A 17,638-nucleotide genomic window follows, 5' to 3' on the forward strand; every position below is an offset into this window, starting at 1 on the left:
TTTTAGATATTTAATTAAACTTCTCATTTTCTAACTTCACCAAAAACATTGACTTATTTGAAGTTAGTTAATCGTGTAATTCATCAATAATACTATATTAAGCACTCACGAGCAAATTTAAAAACAAGAACTTCATTATATATGTATTTCAAAATCAAGGATCTATTACAAAAAATTTTAAGCACCAAACAAATTAGATATAATCCTAATAATTTTGAGGCTTACTAACCGTCGAGCATTTTTTTCTTTTTTTTTTTATAGCAAAATTATTTTTATCATGTACGTAGGATAATAAAAATTTAGTAGAGAGGTACCAAAGTGAGCATAACTCAACGGTAATTGATATATATCTCCCACTAAGAGATTGTAAGTTTAATCACCAGGACCTATTTTTACAATTAGAGATTTTTGTTGACTTTATCCAACCCCATCCGCTTCCAAACCTAATCCATTCGCTTTATCTTTGGACTTCAACGACTCTCTGTCTTAAATTAATTAAAAAAAATTAAGAATAAAAGTTACATGGTACATTGGTAGGGTAGCATATCCATCTTTAAGTAATTTTTTTTTTTAATATTAGTGTTGAAATATATATATTTAATACGAAAAATCAGTGGAGAAAATAGGATTTCAACTATCATATCAACAAAGATGCATATGTTCATAAGTGGATTTGATTAAATTATAACATTTAGTTCCCAATTGTGTTATCCTCTCCCTCATTGAATTTGAGGCTTCTTGACTCAAATTTGGTCAAATCATTTTGCCCTTACGATTAATGAAATTCTAACTCTTCACTTCGAAAAACACAAGATATTCTTATTATTAATTTATTCATCCAAATTTGAATCTTACAAAGTTCATCAAAGACATGCACAAATTACAGCATTACTAATAAAAAGAATCCAATCCTTCAATTCCCTCCACATTTTACAAACTAAATCACTTGTACAATATATCTATTATCAACCTCTTTCCGTAATATAATCTTGATTTGAGACAGCCCACATGTCGATACTGTCTTCAAGGTTTGATTTGCAGACGACATACAACATCGTCTCCAACACGAGTTTCCACAACAAGAACACCAAGATCAAGAACAGCAACAACAAGTTCAACAACGCGTACATCAATGGAATCATCCGCGACGATAAAAGCATCTCCCTAACAACAGATTCTAACCACATAATAATCCCAAAACTCAAACAAACCACAAACACAACCGTCGTCGCCGCCGTCGCGTTTCCCTTCAGCAGCAACCTACTCTTCGCCATGGCCTTAAACCCACACAAATCTTCCAACACAGACACAACACCCGACAGTTGCAAAACCTTGACCAAATACAACAGCCTTTCGAAGTAAAAAAACGTAAACACAGCCAAAACCGCACCCATAACATCCGCCAACGGCAAAATGGTGGTGAAAATGACCAAAAAGACACATCCAGCTACGATATTATACACCAAGAAAGCTACAACAACACATAGAAATGTGACCAAAACTCGCTTCCAAACCTTGCGTATGGCGATTGCGGCATCTTTGGGGGACGGTTCTCGGCCGGTGTAGATAGCGGCCACGGTGTAAGTGACAGCGACTGTTGAGACCATTGAGTAACCGAAAAGGAAAATGATGCAAAAGACATTGAAGGGCCAAAAGAAGGGCCAATTGTGGGAGAAGAGATGTGAGAAGTCGCCATGTTCATGGATATTTCTGAGGAGGAGGTTTAACGTTCCCATGATATAAGAGAGGATGTAGTTTAGAGGGTGGATGAAGCAAAGAGCTGCCATGGCGAAGATCTTTCTGTTTTTGTTGATGATTTTGAAGGATTCTTTGAAGATTTCTAAGGTTCCAAGGTACTGCATGCTTTTGTGCTGGACATCCATTGGATCCATCTTCTGTGTTTTGTTCAAATGAAGAAGAAGATTTGAAGGAGATGAGGGAATGCTTCAAAGGGGATAAGGGTAAAGTGATGGATCTGTGACCACAAGGAAGAGATATAAATAAAGGTGTCGGCGCCGTGTCGCTGTGGGGTAGGGCTCATTGATTGCATCTATTGATTAAAAAAAAATATTCAAAAGAGAAAAAACAATAATGGTGGTTTGAATAGTCAAGTGAAGAAAAAGTTGTGTTATATTGATTAGTATTCATCATATAATAATGAGAGAGGAGGTTTCTAAAGAAGTTTCCTTATTTTAAAATGTATTTAGAATTAATATAGAGATGAATTCATAACTATTTTGTTTTGTTTTGGTTTCTTTTTTTATTTTTTAAAATTAAGTTTGTACATATTTTTTTCGCTCATATATATCTTTGTTTTTTTCATCTACATTTTAAAAATGTCTCCTAAAATCTAAGCGAAATTTTGAGAGCATATTTAAAATTTGGTATTTTAGAAAAAGGTGAAAACATGTTAAAGAAACTATGATAGCAGTTATGTTTCTACACGCTGATTACTTAAAAATTGACAACCATACAGAGATGAATGCATGAACATAGAGAGAGAAAATATAATAAATAACCGTGAATATTTTCAATAGTGGTAAGTAGGAAGATATCTACTTATTGACAAACAATACCTAATATTAATGTTCACGTATCTTAAAACCAATTGGCTTGAGAGGAGTAGTCCACTTATATTATAAAGCTTTATTAGGTTTCTCATGTTTCAATGGTGAGATCCTTAACACCTAATTTTATCCTATTCCCGAAATCTTGTTAAAATATGTTTTTATGTGCTAATCGTCTCGACCTATTCAACACGTCAATTGGCTACTTTTCCAATATTTTCTATTCAATGAAATTAAACAACAAGAAAAAAGGGAAAAAAACATATTTATTAGGAACTAAAAAATGTTCACATTGAAGGATGACCTATGATGATGTTGATAGAAAGACCTGCCACAAAACGCATCCGATGGAGCAGAAGTCGACTCTTCCCTTGGGGAAAAAATATAAATCAATCGATCCTCCTGTAAGTTCTTCAAACAAGAACTATTTGATTACCACTACAAGGATTATATATACTAGTTCGTCTCAATTTTGGGACTATCTTCTGCAAAAGTAGGTTCAATTATAGTTAGGAATATTACAACAGAGATCTCACTCAAGGTATCACTACACAATGACTACCTTGCTTCTAAGTACCCCAACTCTGACTACCTAGGATTACACATTTGAAAGTACTCTCACTAAATTGATGGGATACAGACTCCTTTTCAAACGCTGCCCACAACCACTCTATCTTTTATTTGGATTCTATACAAATAAAATTTTAGTAAAAGGAATTTATTTATAGGAAGCCAAATACCCTAATCCTTATAGGAAAACAATATTGTAATCCTTATAAGACAAAGATATCCTACTTCTGTAAGAATTCGTAGTAGTGTTGAAATATTTTTCCTCGTAGGACACGGGTAATCTGTTTTGGCTCCATTATCCCAACATAATCTCGAACTTGGAGACAAAACATCAATCTTGTCTCCCACTAAAACACCAGTCTTTGATAATCTTGGAAACCTCCAAAGCTTCTTTTGCAACAACTTCGGATCTTCTTGAAAAATCTTCAATGCTTCTCCTGCCAGTTAAATAACTTGTAAAACAAAATATTAGAAATTATTGCTCTCATCCGCCTTTGCCCTGAGGTAAGGCAATATATGTGGTCTTGTCTCCCAGATGTAAATGGCACAACCACATGCTCCCACTCAAACTTAGTGGCGATATCTGAAGCTTCCTTCTAACACTAATTATTGGAGAAATAACTTCTCACTGATGACTTGACAAACTGTATTCAAGCCTGCTACCAAAATTGAAAATCCAATCTTTACCTTAAAACCTACTGGGTTCGTGCCGCCACCGGATCTGCTATCGGGATGGTTGCTCGTCGTTGGATCTGTTACCAGAGGAGGTCGTGAAAGAAGCGTCGGAGCCAGAGGTGTATGCCGCTAGAAGCTGCTGGAATGTCGCCGTAGGTGTGCGTCGTCACTGGAGTTCGTAACTACTGCAATTTTCGCCAATGTAGGTGTCGAAGGTTCTATCATCAAAGGTTGTTCGTCGGAGTGGTGCTGAAGTACTATGGTTGCCGTTCATGCCACCGCCAGGTCTGTCGTCAGGATGGTTATTGCTTGTCGCCTGATCTACTGTCGGAGGTTCTGCCGCAACCTAACGTGTCGCCAGAATATGTTGTTGGAGTTCGGAATGTCGGGTGCCACCAGAGGTGAGAAGAAGGGAGAAGAGGTAGAAGATAAAAGAATATGGTGGGGTTGTAGAAAGAGAAAAAATAGAAAGGAGAAAAGAAAAACAAGGTGGCTGTGGAGGAAAATAGTGGCAGTTTTAGAGAGAGAAAATAGAAATGAGAAAACAAAAAACAGGTGGATATGGAGGATAATGGTGGGGCTTTAATCAGAGAGAGAAATAATGAGAGGAATAAGGAAAAAAAGCTAGGGTTTTGGGTAGTGAAGAAGAGAGAGAAGTGAATTTTTCTAATAAGAAACTTGTTTATGCAAGGATATGCACAACAGTGTATTTCAGATTGCAGCTCGAACTCGGCTTCCGGACCGATCTGAATACTTGGGCGGACCTGCACAAAAAGGTGAGCACTCCAACGATCAAGTCAGTATAGGTCAGATTCCCAGTTTAGTTCGAGGTCAAAAATCATCGTACCTGATCGTGGAGTGAGGTCCTCTACTTATGGGTGGTAGTCCCGCTAATCTCGCGACGGTTACACCCGGTAATCTCGGGACCGTCGGTTACACCCGGTAATCTCGGGACCGACGGTTACACCCGATAATCACGCCGCTGACAGTAGCTCACATCGGCCCCTACCGAGCTTCCCGGTAGGTCGGACCTCGGCCAGATTCACCTCGGCCCTCATACTTAGCATCTGTCAACGCTAGTGGTGGTGATCTCGGCCGTCCGAGCTGGGCATGACTCATGGGTCACCTTGGGGCACCAATGGCTGTCCTCCACATGTCCAGAGTATTCTTTCCCCCAAACAAAACTTTTTTCAATCTACTACCTTCACCACTTCATTCTGATCTGCTATGCTTTGTTCCTCCCTTTTCCTTCCGAAGTAATCTGTTAAATACGTAAAAATGGCAACGATAATATGGGAGGGTCAACAAAGTTTAGAGTAAAAAAGGGAGGAGGAGCGTGAAAGAATTCCACGTTCTGGACTTTGACAAAGGGAAAAAAATCAGTTTCTTTTTACTTAAAAATAAGTGGAAAGACATCACTAATAAATGATGTCAAAATAAGTAGAAAAGCATAAAGCGAGATTAGTTGCGAAAGATTAAAGAAAAGATATTGATTATGATGAAGTATTTGTTCTTGTTGCTTGCTTGAAGACCATAAGATTGATGATTGCACTTGCTACTCAAGATAGATGAAAACTTTTTAAATGGATATCAAATCAACATTTTTGAATGGATATCTTGAAGAAAAAGTGTACTTAGAACAATCTCTTGGTTATGTGGTGAAAGGCAAGTAGATAAAGTTCGAAACTTGAAGAAAGCGTTGTATGGGTTGAAACAAGCTCCAAAGATGTGAAATAGAAGAATTGACAAATATTTCTATGACAATGGGTATTTAAGATGCCCACATGAGTATTCTTTTTATATGAAGATTAATGATCATGGAGATATTTTGTTGGTTTGTGTCTGTGATGTGCATGACTTGATTTTTATATGAAATTGTCCAAACTTGTTTGATGAATTCAAGAAGGCGATGATCTAAGAATTTGAGATGACAGATAATAGCCTTATGTCGTATTATCTTGGTATCGAGATGAAGCAATTAGATGAAGGGATTTTCTATCTATCATGAATGATACACTAGAGAAATCCTTTAGAAATTTAAGAATGATGTTCAATTCTAAAACAATTGCAACTCCGATTTAAATTGGAATAAAATTGTCAAAATATGAAGATGGAGATATTATTGATCCTTCATATTTCAGAAGCTTTAATGGGGAGATTGAGATATTTAACGTGCATAATAATTGATATTCTTTTCAATGTTAGATTGGTGAGTCGGTTTATGGAATCTCCTACAACTAATCATTTGAAAGTAACAAAGAGAATTCTTTGATATCTCAAGAGTACGCTGGATTATGGATTATTTTATTCTTCATTGGGAGAATTCAAACTTGAAGGTTATTGTGATAGTGATTGAGCTGGAGAACTTAATGATCGAAAAAGCACAAGTGGATTTGTGTTCTTTATTGGTAATATTGCTTTTAACTAGAGTTTTAAAAAGCAGTTATTGCGACACTATCTATGTAGATAGATAGTATACTTGTGATTGAACTGATATTTTTTTATTACATCGGTTTTTTTTTGGTCCGATATTAAAAACCAAATTTATAGCATTGATTTTTTTCTTTTTTTGTCCAACATTAAAACCCAAATTTATACCCAAATTTATAGTAGTATACTTACAGGTTGAATATGTTATTGCATCATCATATGTGTGTGTCATGCAGTTTGGTTGAAGAATTTGTTGATGGCAATTGAAATTGTGCAAGAAGATGCAACTGTCATCCATGTGGACAATAAGTCAGCAATTGCTCTAGTGAAGAATCTGGTGTTCCATGATCGAAGTAAGCATATTGATACAAGATTCACTTCATCAGAGAATGCATTTCAAGAAAGGAGATTCAAATCGATTATATTAGATATCCAATATATGAATTAAATTTACCCCAATCCACCAGCGAGGTCCTGTGTTTGAATCCCTGCGTAGTCGTTTCCTCCCTATTTATTATGATTTCCACTTGTTGGGTCTTGATGTTGCTTTTGGGGTTGAATGGTCGTTTGTTCATCTTTAATAGATTATGTGAAGACTAGAGATCAAATTTAACAAGTTTAAGAATTTAAATAGAGTTATGAAGAAGACATGTTGGGAGGATTTGGAAATTAAACATGTACATTCCTAAGATACATAATACATGTACATAAACTAATACTTTATCGTATGTTTGTATATTTAGTATTTTAATATGAACTAATTGGATTCATGGGATCATCAGATTTATTATATGGATTTAGGTCCTTTCGTGGAATCTTATAAATAGGATGATCTTTCAATGTATTTTAAACAAATGTGTGGAGAAGAAAAACAAAGAGTTTGAGATAGCTATTAGACAAGTGTTTATTCTGTGAGAAATTTTAATACAACTGAAGTTGTTTATTCTCAAACAAGTCTTGTTGTTTCTAAATTTGTAAGTGTCTATCACACGCTTCCAACAACACACATGCACTAATTAAAAAGAATCCAATCGTTCAATCTCCACAATTGTTTCCCTCCACATTTTACAAAAACTAAGTCACTCTTGTACATATATTTATATCATCACACATACAACCCCTCTTGATCTCCATTATTCAAAGACCAAAACAATCAGTTCAATGTGGTACTCAATGGAATATAATCTTCATCTGAGAGAACCGACATGTCGATACTCTCTTGAAGGTTCGATTTACAGACCAAATACAGCACCGTCTCCAACACGAGCTTCCATAACAAGAACACCAAAACCAAGAACACCAACAACAAGTTCACCAACGCATGCATCAATGCAGTCATCCATGGCCAAAAAATCATCTACCTAGCAACAGATTCTAACCACATAATTATCCCAAAACTCAAACAAATCACAAATACAATCGTGGCCGCCGCCGCCGCCTTTCCCTTCAACAGCAACCTACTCTTCGCCATGGCCTTAAACCCACACGACTCCTCAAACACAGACACAACACCCGACAATTGCAAAACCACAACCAAATACAACAACCCAACGAAGTAAAAAACCAAAAACACAGCCAAAATCGAACCATTAACTTCCCCGAACGGCCCATGTTTCATAATGGTGGTCCAAATAATAAAAAACAAGACAATTCCAGCTATAATGTTATACACCAGGAAAGCTAAAAGAACACAGAGAATTGTGACCAGAACTCAGTTCCAAACCTTGCCTACGAGGCTGGTTGTGCCCTTGGGGGATGGCTCTTGGCCGGTGTAGACGGCAGCGACGGTGTGAGCCACGGCGGTGGTGGAGACGATAGAATAACAGAAAAGGAATAGGATGTTGATGACGTCGGAGGGCCAAAAGAAGGGCCAATTGTGGGAGAAGAAATGTGAGAAGTTCCCATGTTCAAGGAACTTTCTTAGGAGGAGATTTAAGGTTCCCATGAAGGAATAGAGGTTGAAGTTTATGGGGTGGATGAAGAAAAGAGCTGCCATGGTGAAGATCTTTCTTTTTTTGTTGATGATTTTGAAAGTTTCTTTGAAGATTTCTAAGGTTCCAAGGTACTGCATGTCTTTGTGCTTAACATCCATTGGATCCATCTTCTGTTTTTTTTCCGGACTGAAAAGAAGAAGATTATATCACTACAGGAATTAAGATTTTTCCCGACGTCTCAAAATATTGGGAAAAGACGTAAAAACGTCGGAAATATTTATCCCGACTCGGGAAAAACATTGGGAGAAGTCGGCCGGGATAGAAAGGTGACAAGGAAAGGTTCGAATGGCAAGGTTTCTGTAGCTAAAAAGAAGAGATATAAATAAAGTTGTTGGCGACGTATCGCCATGGGGTAGAGCTCATTGATTGAATGAACCTATTGCTCAAATTAAGGAAATATTCAAAAGAGAGAGGAAATAAAAAATGGTTGTTTGAACAGTAAGTGTAAGAAAAAGTTGTCTTATATTGTTTAGTATTCATTATATAATAATGAGAGGGGAGGTTTCTAAAGAAGTTTCCTTATTTAAAAATGACTTATCCGCAATCGTAATGGAAATCAATCGTAATAAAATTAATCAAAATCGTAATGTTATTCTATTAATGTTATTTACCAAAAATTTTCTGGAATCTTAATCAGAATTTCTTTGATTTTGTTTACTAAAATTGTCTGGAATTGGATATATAACAATTACTAATATACCATTTTCTCCATTTTAGTTAATTACAAATATATTATTGTGCTAATCTTTTTTAAATTACAATAATAATAAATTTTAATTTAATTTATTACTGTATTATTGATAGTAAATATTTTTTATTATAAAAATTTATCTAATATTAATAGATAATTAAAATAAAATTACATCATTATTAGAACAACCAAACTTTAATAAAACATATTATTAAGTTTTATTATTCTAATATTTAAAAGTAGTAATATCTATTTATTGATATTAATTAATATTAATTTATTATATTATATAATAAAATCACATCAACTCATAAAAATAGTAGAAATAGGAAATAAATTATAAAAGTATAAAAAAACTAATTAAAAATTATATGAATCTAATTATACATGAGAGAGAAAGGATAAAAGTGGTACATTAATAATAATATATATATGGGGTCCTCGGAATGAGAATGAGATTATGAGGTTGTAGAAGTGTAATGGGATTACACCTTTTACAAAGTTTGAGGGTTCCACCATTTGATTACATTCTTACAAGTTGGTAAACATCATCAAAGAGAATCAAACTTCTTATTACGATTTATTGATTACGATTACCGGTAAGTAAACGGCTCTTAGATTTAATGTAGCTAGAGTTGATTGACAACTATTTTGTTTTCCTTTTAATTTTTTCAACTTAAGTTGTATATTTTTTTTCTCATATATTTCTTTGATTTTTTTTATCTAACTTTTAAAAATGTTTCTAAAATCTAAGCCAAAATTTGAAATGATATTTAAAAATTGATTAGGAAAAGGTGAAAATATATTAAAGAAATTGTCCTCAATTAAAAAATTGACAACCATATATATAAGAGAAGAATGTATGAAGACAAAGAAAAAATAGAATAAATAACTCCGAATATTTTTAGGAAAAGACTTGACTCCTCGTGAGTATGATATGGCTAAATAATAAAGTGACATGTGTGTTGCCTTTAAAATTTTTCTATTATTTTATTAAAATTCATATCTGATCGAGATCGCTTTAATTTATACTTTTTTTCAAAACCAAGGTTTCTCCTCCCCTCTTCTGTCATTCTCTCATCTCCCTCTTTTTTCTTGGTTTTGGAATACATCTCCTTACTTTTTGTATCCAAGTTATAGAATTGGTAATTCACAGGTATACAATAAGTTTTTGCTTTTTATTTTCCTTATCCTTTATAGTTTTTCCTCATCTTTTAAATGAAATGCTACATATATTTTCAATCCTTTGATTAAATTGGGAGGTCCTTAGCAACAATGTGAGAAACACATCAACAACTTTGATTGGCTACTTTATGTGTCTAGTCGCGTCTAGACCTATTCAACACGTTGATTGGCTACTTTTCCAATATTTATATCCAATGAAATTCAACAAGAAGAAAAAAAGCAAACAAGAAAAAACCATATTTATTAGAAACTAAACAGTCCACGTGAAAGGATGGCCCATGATGATGTTGACTTTAAATTGTTTTATGCAGGAACCATATCTTATAGACAACCATTTTCAACTTTCAATAATTTATTTAATTACTTTTCTACTCTTTTTAAATTAGATTTTAATATTTTGGGTAGGTAGTCCGGGAGGCACTCATTTCATTATACCAATCTGTAGTCTGTTGAAACCAACTCAAGACTCAGTATATCTAGGCTTTACCCAAAGGGTTAAAGGTTAGAAACCGGCGTATAAAACCAATTTCTAATTTTGTATTAGGAGGGATTTTGAAAGATTCACCTTGTAAACTTGTGCTGTGAAATAGAAAAATTTTCTCCCTACAGTGGATGAAGGCCGTGTGCCGAACCACTTTAAAAGATTGTTGTTCTTATTCTCCTTCCCTTTCATTTTCTCTCTTATCTTCATCTGTCTTCTTCGTCTTCTTTGTGAGCACCGCCAGAAGTTGTCTTCTCCCATTTTTTGTTCTGCATGCACTAAAGAGAAGCAAGAGGTGTAGGGTGAGGTAAAATCTCAACAAAATTGGTATCAGAGCCTGCAGAGGAAAAGAAAGTGACAGATTGACAGAAAGAACCAATCTTTCTTTTCAAGAAGATATTCAAGATGGCAGTTGCAAGGTATGAAATCGAAAAGTTTGATGGTAAAGGGGATTTCGAACTATGGAAAACCAAGATTAAAGCAATTCTTGGGCAACAGAAAGCCTCTAAAGCGATTACAGACCCTGCAAAATGGCCCGACACCATGAAAGAGGAAGAAAAGGAAGTTATGCAAGAAATGGCATATGGAACTCTGATATTGAATTTGAGTGATAGCGTTCTAAGGTTATGGATTTAAAAACAGCCTATGAAATATGGACAAAACTAGATACTCTTTTTTTGTCAAAAGATTTACCGAACAAAGCCTATTTACGGGAAAAATACTTCACGTACAAGATGGATAGCTCTAAAACACTGAGTGAGAATTTAGATGACTTCAAGAAACTCTCATCAGAATTTAATAGTCTTGGAGAAAAGATAGGTGTTGAGAATGAAGCATTTATTCTTCTGAATTCACTACCGGAATCTTATAGAGAAGTAAAAGTTGCTCTAAAGTACGGTAGGGAATCCATAACCACGGATGCGATTATTTCTGCAGTCAAGACAAAGGAGCTAGAATTGCAGGCTGGGAAAAGAGAAAACTCAAATGCAGAGGGACATTTTGTAAAAGTAAAATTCAAGAACAATGGAAAAGATCAAAAGAATCAGTACGAAGATAGAGGAAAAATCAGACCTGTAAAGTGTAACTTTTGTCATAAAATAGGCCACTTGAATAAGGACTGTTATTTCTTCAAGAAGAAACAAAACACAAAGCAAAAGAAAGGGAATTCAGCGGAAGCCTCAGTGGGTGAAAACTCTATCACATACTCAGATGTACTTGCAGCCACTAATCAGTGTGGACAAGGGGAAACCTCTCAAGAAAAACATGACTGGGTATTAGACTCTGGGTGCTCATATCACATGACTCCATCAAAAGCGTGGTTTCGCTCCTCCAAGGAATGGGATGGAGGTCTTGTTTACATGGGAAATAACAATGTATGCAAGGTTGTGGGAATAGGCACAGTTTCTTTGATATTGAAAGATGGTTCCACGAAAATCTTACAAAATGTAAGGCATGTACCCGGCTTAAAGAGAAATTTAATCTCGTTGGGAATGTTAGATTCAAACGGCTGTAAATACAGTGGACAAGATGGTACTCTAAAGGTACCAAAAGATTCCAGGGTGGTGCTTGTTGGAGAAAAAATCAATGGTCTTTTTGTTGTTAAAGATGTTGAAAAATTTAGCACAGCTTTAGTCTCTACAAATGGGGAACTAACCAGTGGAGATTTATGGCACAAAAGATTGTCACATATAAGCAGCAAGGGTCTGAGTGAACTAACCAAACAAGGAATATTACCTAAAGAAGCTTGTGAAAATTTAAACTTTTGTGAATTTTGTGTTCTAGGCAAGACAACCCGACAAAGCTTCAACAAGTCCGACAATGTAACAAAGGGAATCCTTGATTACGTTCACTCAGACCTATGGGGTCCAGCACAGAGTCCATCCTAAAATGGATCAAGGTATTTTCTTTCTATTGTTGATGATTTTTCTAGGAAGACTTGGGTGTACTTTCTTAAAACCAAGGATCAAGCTCTAGAAAAATTTAAAGACTGGAAGAAACAAGTTGAGAAACAAACTTCAAAATCAGTAAGATACCTAAGGACTGACAATGGTTTAGAATTCTGTAATGAAGATTTTAACTCTTACTGTAAAGAACATGGAATTAGTCGTCATAAAACAGTAAGGTACACACCCCAACAGAATGGGGTTGCAGAAAGATTAAACAGAACAATAATGGAACGAGTTAGATGCTTGCTACTTGATGCTAAACTTCCTGAAAAGTTCTGGGCAGAAGCCACTGCATATGCTGTCCATACTATCAACAGGAGTCCTCACACAGCAAATAACTTTGTGACCCCAGAAGAGAAATGGACCAAACAGCCACCCAAACTTGATGTTTTGAAAGTTTTTGGTTCTGTGGGCTATGTACACGTAAGTCAAGGCAAACTAAAGCCTCGTGCAATAAAATGCATGTTCTTGGGTTTTACTGAAGGTGTAAAAGGATTTAGAGTTTGGCAACCTATCGAAAAAAGATGCATTAACAGCAGAGATGTAATCTTTAGAGAAAATGAAATGTTCATGAGTTGTGAATCTCAATCGGAAGATATCCCACAGAAATCCAAAGCTATAATTGAGGTGGAGACAATAAAAGAATCTGGAAATGAAATTCAGAATCAGCAACCTATACCAGAAGATATAGAATCTGATGGGGGAGAAGATGAGACCCAAGAAGATACATATCAAGAACCTCCAAACTTGGAGGGCTATTCACTTGCCAGAGATAGACAACGAAGACAAACAAAGAGACCTATTAGATATGCTGATGCAGACTGCATAGCAATGGCTCTAAATGCAGCTCATGATTTGAATATAGAAGAGCCACAAAATTTTGAGGAGGCAATTAACTGTGAAAAGGCTAAGAAGTGGATATGTGCTATGAATGAAGAGATGTCTTCTCTTGAATTAAATAAGACATGGACGCTAGTCCCATTACCAGAAGACAGAAAACCAATAGCATCTAAATGGATCTACAAATACAAAGAGGGCATCCCAAATGTACAATTGCCAAGATATAAAGCTAGGCTAGTCGCCAAAGGCTTTTATCAAAAAGAAGGAATTGATTATACAGATATTTTCTCTCCCGTCGTTAAACACACATCAATTCGAATGCTTCTTTCTATGGTGACGGAAAAAGACTTAGAGCTGGATCAACTAGACGTTAAAACAGCTTTTTTACACGGTTTCCTTGGTGAGACAATATACATGAAACAACCGGATGGATACAAGGTAAAAGGGGAGGAAAACAAGGTATGTCTTCTAAAAAAATCTCTTTATGGCTTAAAACAGTCACCTAGATGTTGGTATCAACGGTTTGATGAATTTATAACTAAAGTTGGATTCAAAAGAAGTGCTTATGATAGTTGTGTGTATATTAAAACAACTAAAAATAAGCATAATATCTATCTACTTCTATACGTTGATAACATGCTACTTGCTGGTGAGACAAAAGAAGATCTCAGAGAGGTAAAAGAATTTCTTAAATCAGAATTTGATATGAAGGATCTAGGGGAATCAAGGAGGATACTCGGAATGGAGATTAACAGAAACAGAGGAAAAGGAACATTGAACATCAGTTAAATTTCGTACTCCAAGAAAATTCTACAGAAGTTCAATATGGAAACTGCCAAGATTGTAAAAACTCCCTTAGCACAGCATTTCAAGCTATCTATAGCTAACTCACCAGAAGAAACAGATGTAGAACATCAAAACTACATGGAGAAAGTCCCCTACTCAAACGTAGTTGGTAGCTTAATGTACCTTATGGTGTGTACCAGACCCGATCTATCATATGCTGCCAGTTTGGTCAGTAGATACATGTCTAACCCAGGTAAAAGGCACTGGGAAGTTGCCAAATGGGTGCTGAGATACCTTAAAGGAACTGAAAACAGGGGATTAACATACAGTGTCTCAAACGAAAAAACAGTAAAGCTTTATGGATTTGTAGACTCAGATTATGCAGGAGACTTAGACAAACGAAGATCATTAACTGGATACTTATTCCTAGTCGGATCTAATATAGTAAGCTGAAAGGCCTCACTTCAATCTGTAGTGGCTCTGTCCACCACAGACGCCGAGTTTATCGCTCTATCAGAAGCAGTAAAGGAGGCTCTATGGCTAAAGGGCTTGCTAAAGGAATATGGTCGTGATCAAGAGACAGTGGTGATACATTGTGACAATCAAAGCACAATTTATTTGTCTAAGAATCAACAATTCCACAATAGAACAAAACATATAGATGTGAAATACCATTTCATCCGAGAACAAATCGAAAAACAGCAAATCAAGGTGGAGAAAGTTCATACATCAGAAAATGCCGCAGACATGCTCACAAAACCAGTCAATCAACAAAAATTTGAACACTGTCTAAGATTGATTGGAATGCATGTACCTGAAAAGGGGTAGATCTTCCTCAGAAAGGGGGATTTTTTCTTCGCTTGCAGTATGTTTCAAGGTGGAGTTTTGTAGTTTCTTGAAACCAACTCAAGACTCAGTATATCTAGGCTTTACCCAAAGGGTTAAAGGTTAGAAACCGGCGCATAAAACCAATTTCTAATTTTGTATTAGGAGGGATTTTGAAAGATTCACCTTGTAAACTTGTGCTGTGAAATAGAAAAGTTTTTTCCCTACAGTGGATGTAGGTCGTGTGCCGAACCACTTTAAAAGATTGTTGTTCTTATTCTCCTTCCCTTTCATTTTCTCTCTTATCTTCATCTGTCTTCTTCGTCTTCTTTGTGAGCACCGCCAGAAGTGGTCTTCTCCCATTTTTTGTTCTGCATGCACTAAAGAGAAGCAAGAGGTGTAGGGTGAGGTAAAATCTCAACACAATCTTCTAGTAGTGGCCATAAAGATAATCACCTCTGGTTAGATGTGATCATCCATCAGTCGGAATCGATTTTGGACTCAAACCACCATCGAACGTTAATAAATTCAATTTTCATCAGTCGGAACTCGTTGATTTTAGAACGTTCTACGACTCTTGACCGACCAAGTGCACCGACGGTCGTCGGCCGGTTTTAATCATTTTGGTGAAGAGGTAAGGCAGAAGAAGAAAAAAAAAGGAGGGAAAAAAAAAGAAAATCGAAACAGAAGAAGAAAAGAAGAAAAGAGGAAGAGAAGAAGAAGAAATAAGAGAGTAGAAACGGAAGAGAGAGAAAATAGAGAAGAAGAAAAAGATGAAACTTTACTGAAATAAACAAAATAAAAGGAAAAAAAAGAGGGAAAAGGAGATAAAAAGAGAAGGGAAGAATAGAAGATGGGAGAGAAAGGGTGGGAGAGAAGGGGTTAAGGGAAGTACGAATTTGATGTGAAAGAGAGAGAAGAAAAGCAAGAAGAAGCAAACGATTTTGAATATAAAAAATAAAAAATCTCAATCTTCGATATGTTGTACTAAAAAAAAATCACATCACATTAGGTAAAGTATAGACTACAATATTTAATGTTTTTTAATTTTCGTTTGATAAGTTTTATTGTTAATGAAGTCGGTCGGATTCAGTCGGAAATAAGACTCTCGACCAAATAGACTTACAACCAATCGATTTTTATTTTTAAGGAACTGACTTCGATTGAGTTATTTAATAAATTGACCGACCGACATTGATTAAGTCGGTTTTAGTCAATCGGATCGATTTTTCGGAAGCTTTTTCTCATCTCTATCTCTTGCCACAACCTCGCTTGAAGGTATGGAGCTGCCGTTGGTGAAGTGTAGAATGCGGGAGAACCAAAGACTTATAAGAGTTACTACTCTCTATCTTTTGACACCTCTACATAGATCACACAGTTTATTCTATAGTTAATATCTCGTTGACATGTCATAGATGTCAATACTTGAAATATACTATTAGGAGAAAAATCCTTCAAGTGTTCAACAACCGTTGGTGTGAGATGTTTGTAGTAGTGACTGTTACAATTAGGGGTGTACGAGAGAAACCAAATGCTTTAAAGTGTGTTAAGGGGTTTCAAATGAAAATAGACAAAAACAAAAAAAAAATGTCCAAGGGAAAGGTTGAAAAGTCACCAATTTTTTAAATCTCAAGAAAATTGATTTTGTTGTAAAATTGAGGAACGAAATGAGGCAACGTCGGGGAAATAAAATAAACAAAACAATTCAAAAATAAAGAAAATTCAAAATTCAAAATAGCATTTCCCACCAATTTTCAAACTTGATTTCCCACCAAATTTCTTACTAATTTCTCACAAATTCTAATTACTAAATGAGCACCACATTGACCTTATTTATAGGTCATGGATAAAGCATGTGGTGTGATTTACATAACACTAATAAAGTCTAAAATTGAGAACACATGGGACATTTAGGGTTTCAACACATGGTGTATGGATAATAGAACATATGGGGTTTTGAATAAAAGACACATAAAGGACATATGGAGCATGGATTTTGAGACACCTCAAAATTGGACTAAGCAAGCGTTAGTGGGCATCTATTTAATTAAAAATTCATAATAGATTTGACCATTTTTCTTCTTAAATGTAGAGTTATTGGCCAAATGGGTGCTCAAATGTAGCCACCCATCTGTTTTAATTTGGTGTAAGCCCATATCTTTTGCCATTTAAGAAGAAATTGATTAAAAGAAAGTAATAGCTTCTTAATTCTCGAGATTCCCCGGTTGTTGACCTTGCTCGAGATCCTCCAATTAATTGTTGAAACTAGCTCCAAAAGCAATGATTTTGACGGGGCTAATTTCATAAAGTTGGCAAATTTTCTTTGAACTTGTTCGAGTTTTGGTCCTTTCTTTTCTGCTTTAGACCTTACTTTTTCCTCAAATTAATACTAGTTTTGTACTTTCACCTCCATTTACATGTCAGGAAAAATTTTTCAGGGCAGAAAAACAAGTTTTTAATAGTAATAAATCCAAAAACTTTTTGGATTAGTTTAGTCAATTTCACTGCATTAAAAAGAAGCGGGATACCTAAGAGTTACATCAGAAGAGTGGTTATCACGCACCACCATCAAAATTCACGAAGAAATAACAAATAAACAATTAAAAATAGCCCACTTGGCCAATAAAACAGGTTTCGTGTTCAAAGAA

At 35.4% G+C, this 17,638-nt stretch overlaps 2 protein-coding genes and 2 long non-coding RNA genes across 5 annotated transcripts; all 4 read right to left on the bottom strand.

Annotated features, from left to right (window-relative positions):
- Window positions 1-1,023: 1,023 nt before the first annotated feature.
- On the bottom strand, window positions 1,024-1,892 carry LOC111021154 (uncharacterized). The gene is made up of 2 exons (XM_022298010.1): window positions 1,212-1,892; window positions 1,024-1,164 (listed from the first exon to the last, which is right to left on the bottom strand). Exons 1-2 carry the CDS (start codon window positions 1,890-1,892, stop codon window positions 1,024-1,026), a joined length of 822 nt encoding a protein of 273 aa, XP_022153702.1.
- A 1,158-nt stretch (window positions 1,893-3,050) lies between these two features.
- On the bottom strand, window positions 3,051-5,045 carry LOC148208090 (uncharacterized). The gene is made up of 2 exons (XR_015788963.1): window positions 3,825-5,045; window positions 3,051-3,574 (listed from the first exon to the last, which is right to left on the bottom strand). It is a non-coding gene; the product is annotated as an uncharacterized LOC148208090 (long non-coding RNA).
- Window positions 5,046-7,474: 2,429 nt separating this feature from the next.
- On the bottom strand, window positions 7,475-8,343 carry LOC111021153 (uncharacterized). The gene is made up of 3 exons (XM_022298009.2): window positions 7,971-8,343; window positions 7,660-7,922; window positions 7,475-7,603 (listed from the first exon to the last, which is right to left on the bottom strand). Exons 1-3 carry the CDS (start codon window positions 8,341-8,343, stop codon window positions 7,475-7,477), a joined length of 765 nt encoding a protein of 254 aa, XP_022153701.2.
- Window positions 8,344-10,594: 2,251 nt separating this feature from the next.
- Window positions 10,595-15,852, bottom strand: LOC111024984 (uncharacterized). 2 transcript variants are annotated; one of them, XR_015788688.1, is made up of 4 exons: window positions 15,447-15,852; window positions 15,177-15,370; window positions 14,980-15,092; window positions 10,595-10,871 (listed from the first exon to the last, which is right to left on the bottom strand). It is a non-coding gene; the product is annotated as an uncharacterized LOC111024984 (long non-coding RNA). The 2 variants fall into 2 exon arrangements; XR_015788687.1 differs by having other exon boundaries at window positions 14,980-15,087; window positions 15,447-15,847.
- Window positions 15,853-17,638: the final 1,786 nt, after the last annotated feature.

This window comes from Momordica charantia (assembly GCF_013281855.1).
Source record: "Momordica charantia cultivar OHB3-1 chromosome 11 unlocalized genomic scaffold, Mcharantia_2.0 BLBB01000011.1, whole genome shotgun sequence".
Lineage (NCBI taxonomy): Eukaryota > Viridiplantae > Streptophyta > Magnoliopsida > Cucurbitales > Cucurbitaceae > Momordica > Momordica charantia.

Excerpts from the sequence above, each read along its gene's own strand:
- LOC111021154 (XM_022298010.1), bottom strand. The coding sequence starts at position 1,892 with ATGGATCCAATGGATGTCCAGCACAAAAGCATGCAGTACCTTGGAACC. Across the intron at positions 1,165-1,211 it reads CGACGACGGTTGTGTTTGTG|GGAGATGCTTTTATCGTCGC; the intron begins GTTTGTTTGAGT and ends ATCTGTTGTTAG.
- LOC111021153 (XM_022298009.2), bottom strand. The coding sequence starts at position 8,343 with ATGGATCCAATGGATGTTAAGCACAAAGACATGCAGTACCTTGGAACC. Across the intron at positions 7,923-7,970 it reads GGGCACAACCAGCCTCGTAG|CTTTCCTGGTGTATAACATT; the intron begins GCAAGGTTTGGA and ends GTGTTCTTTTAG. Across the intron at positions 7,604-7,659 it reads CGGCGGCGGCGGCCACGATT|GTAGATGATTTTTTGGCCAT; the intron begins GTATTTGTGATT and ends ATCTGTTGCTAG.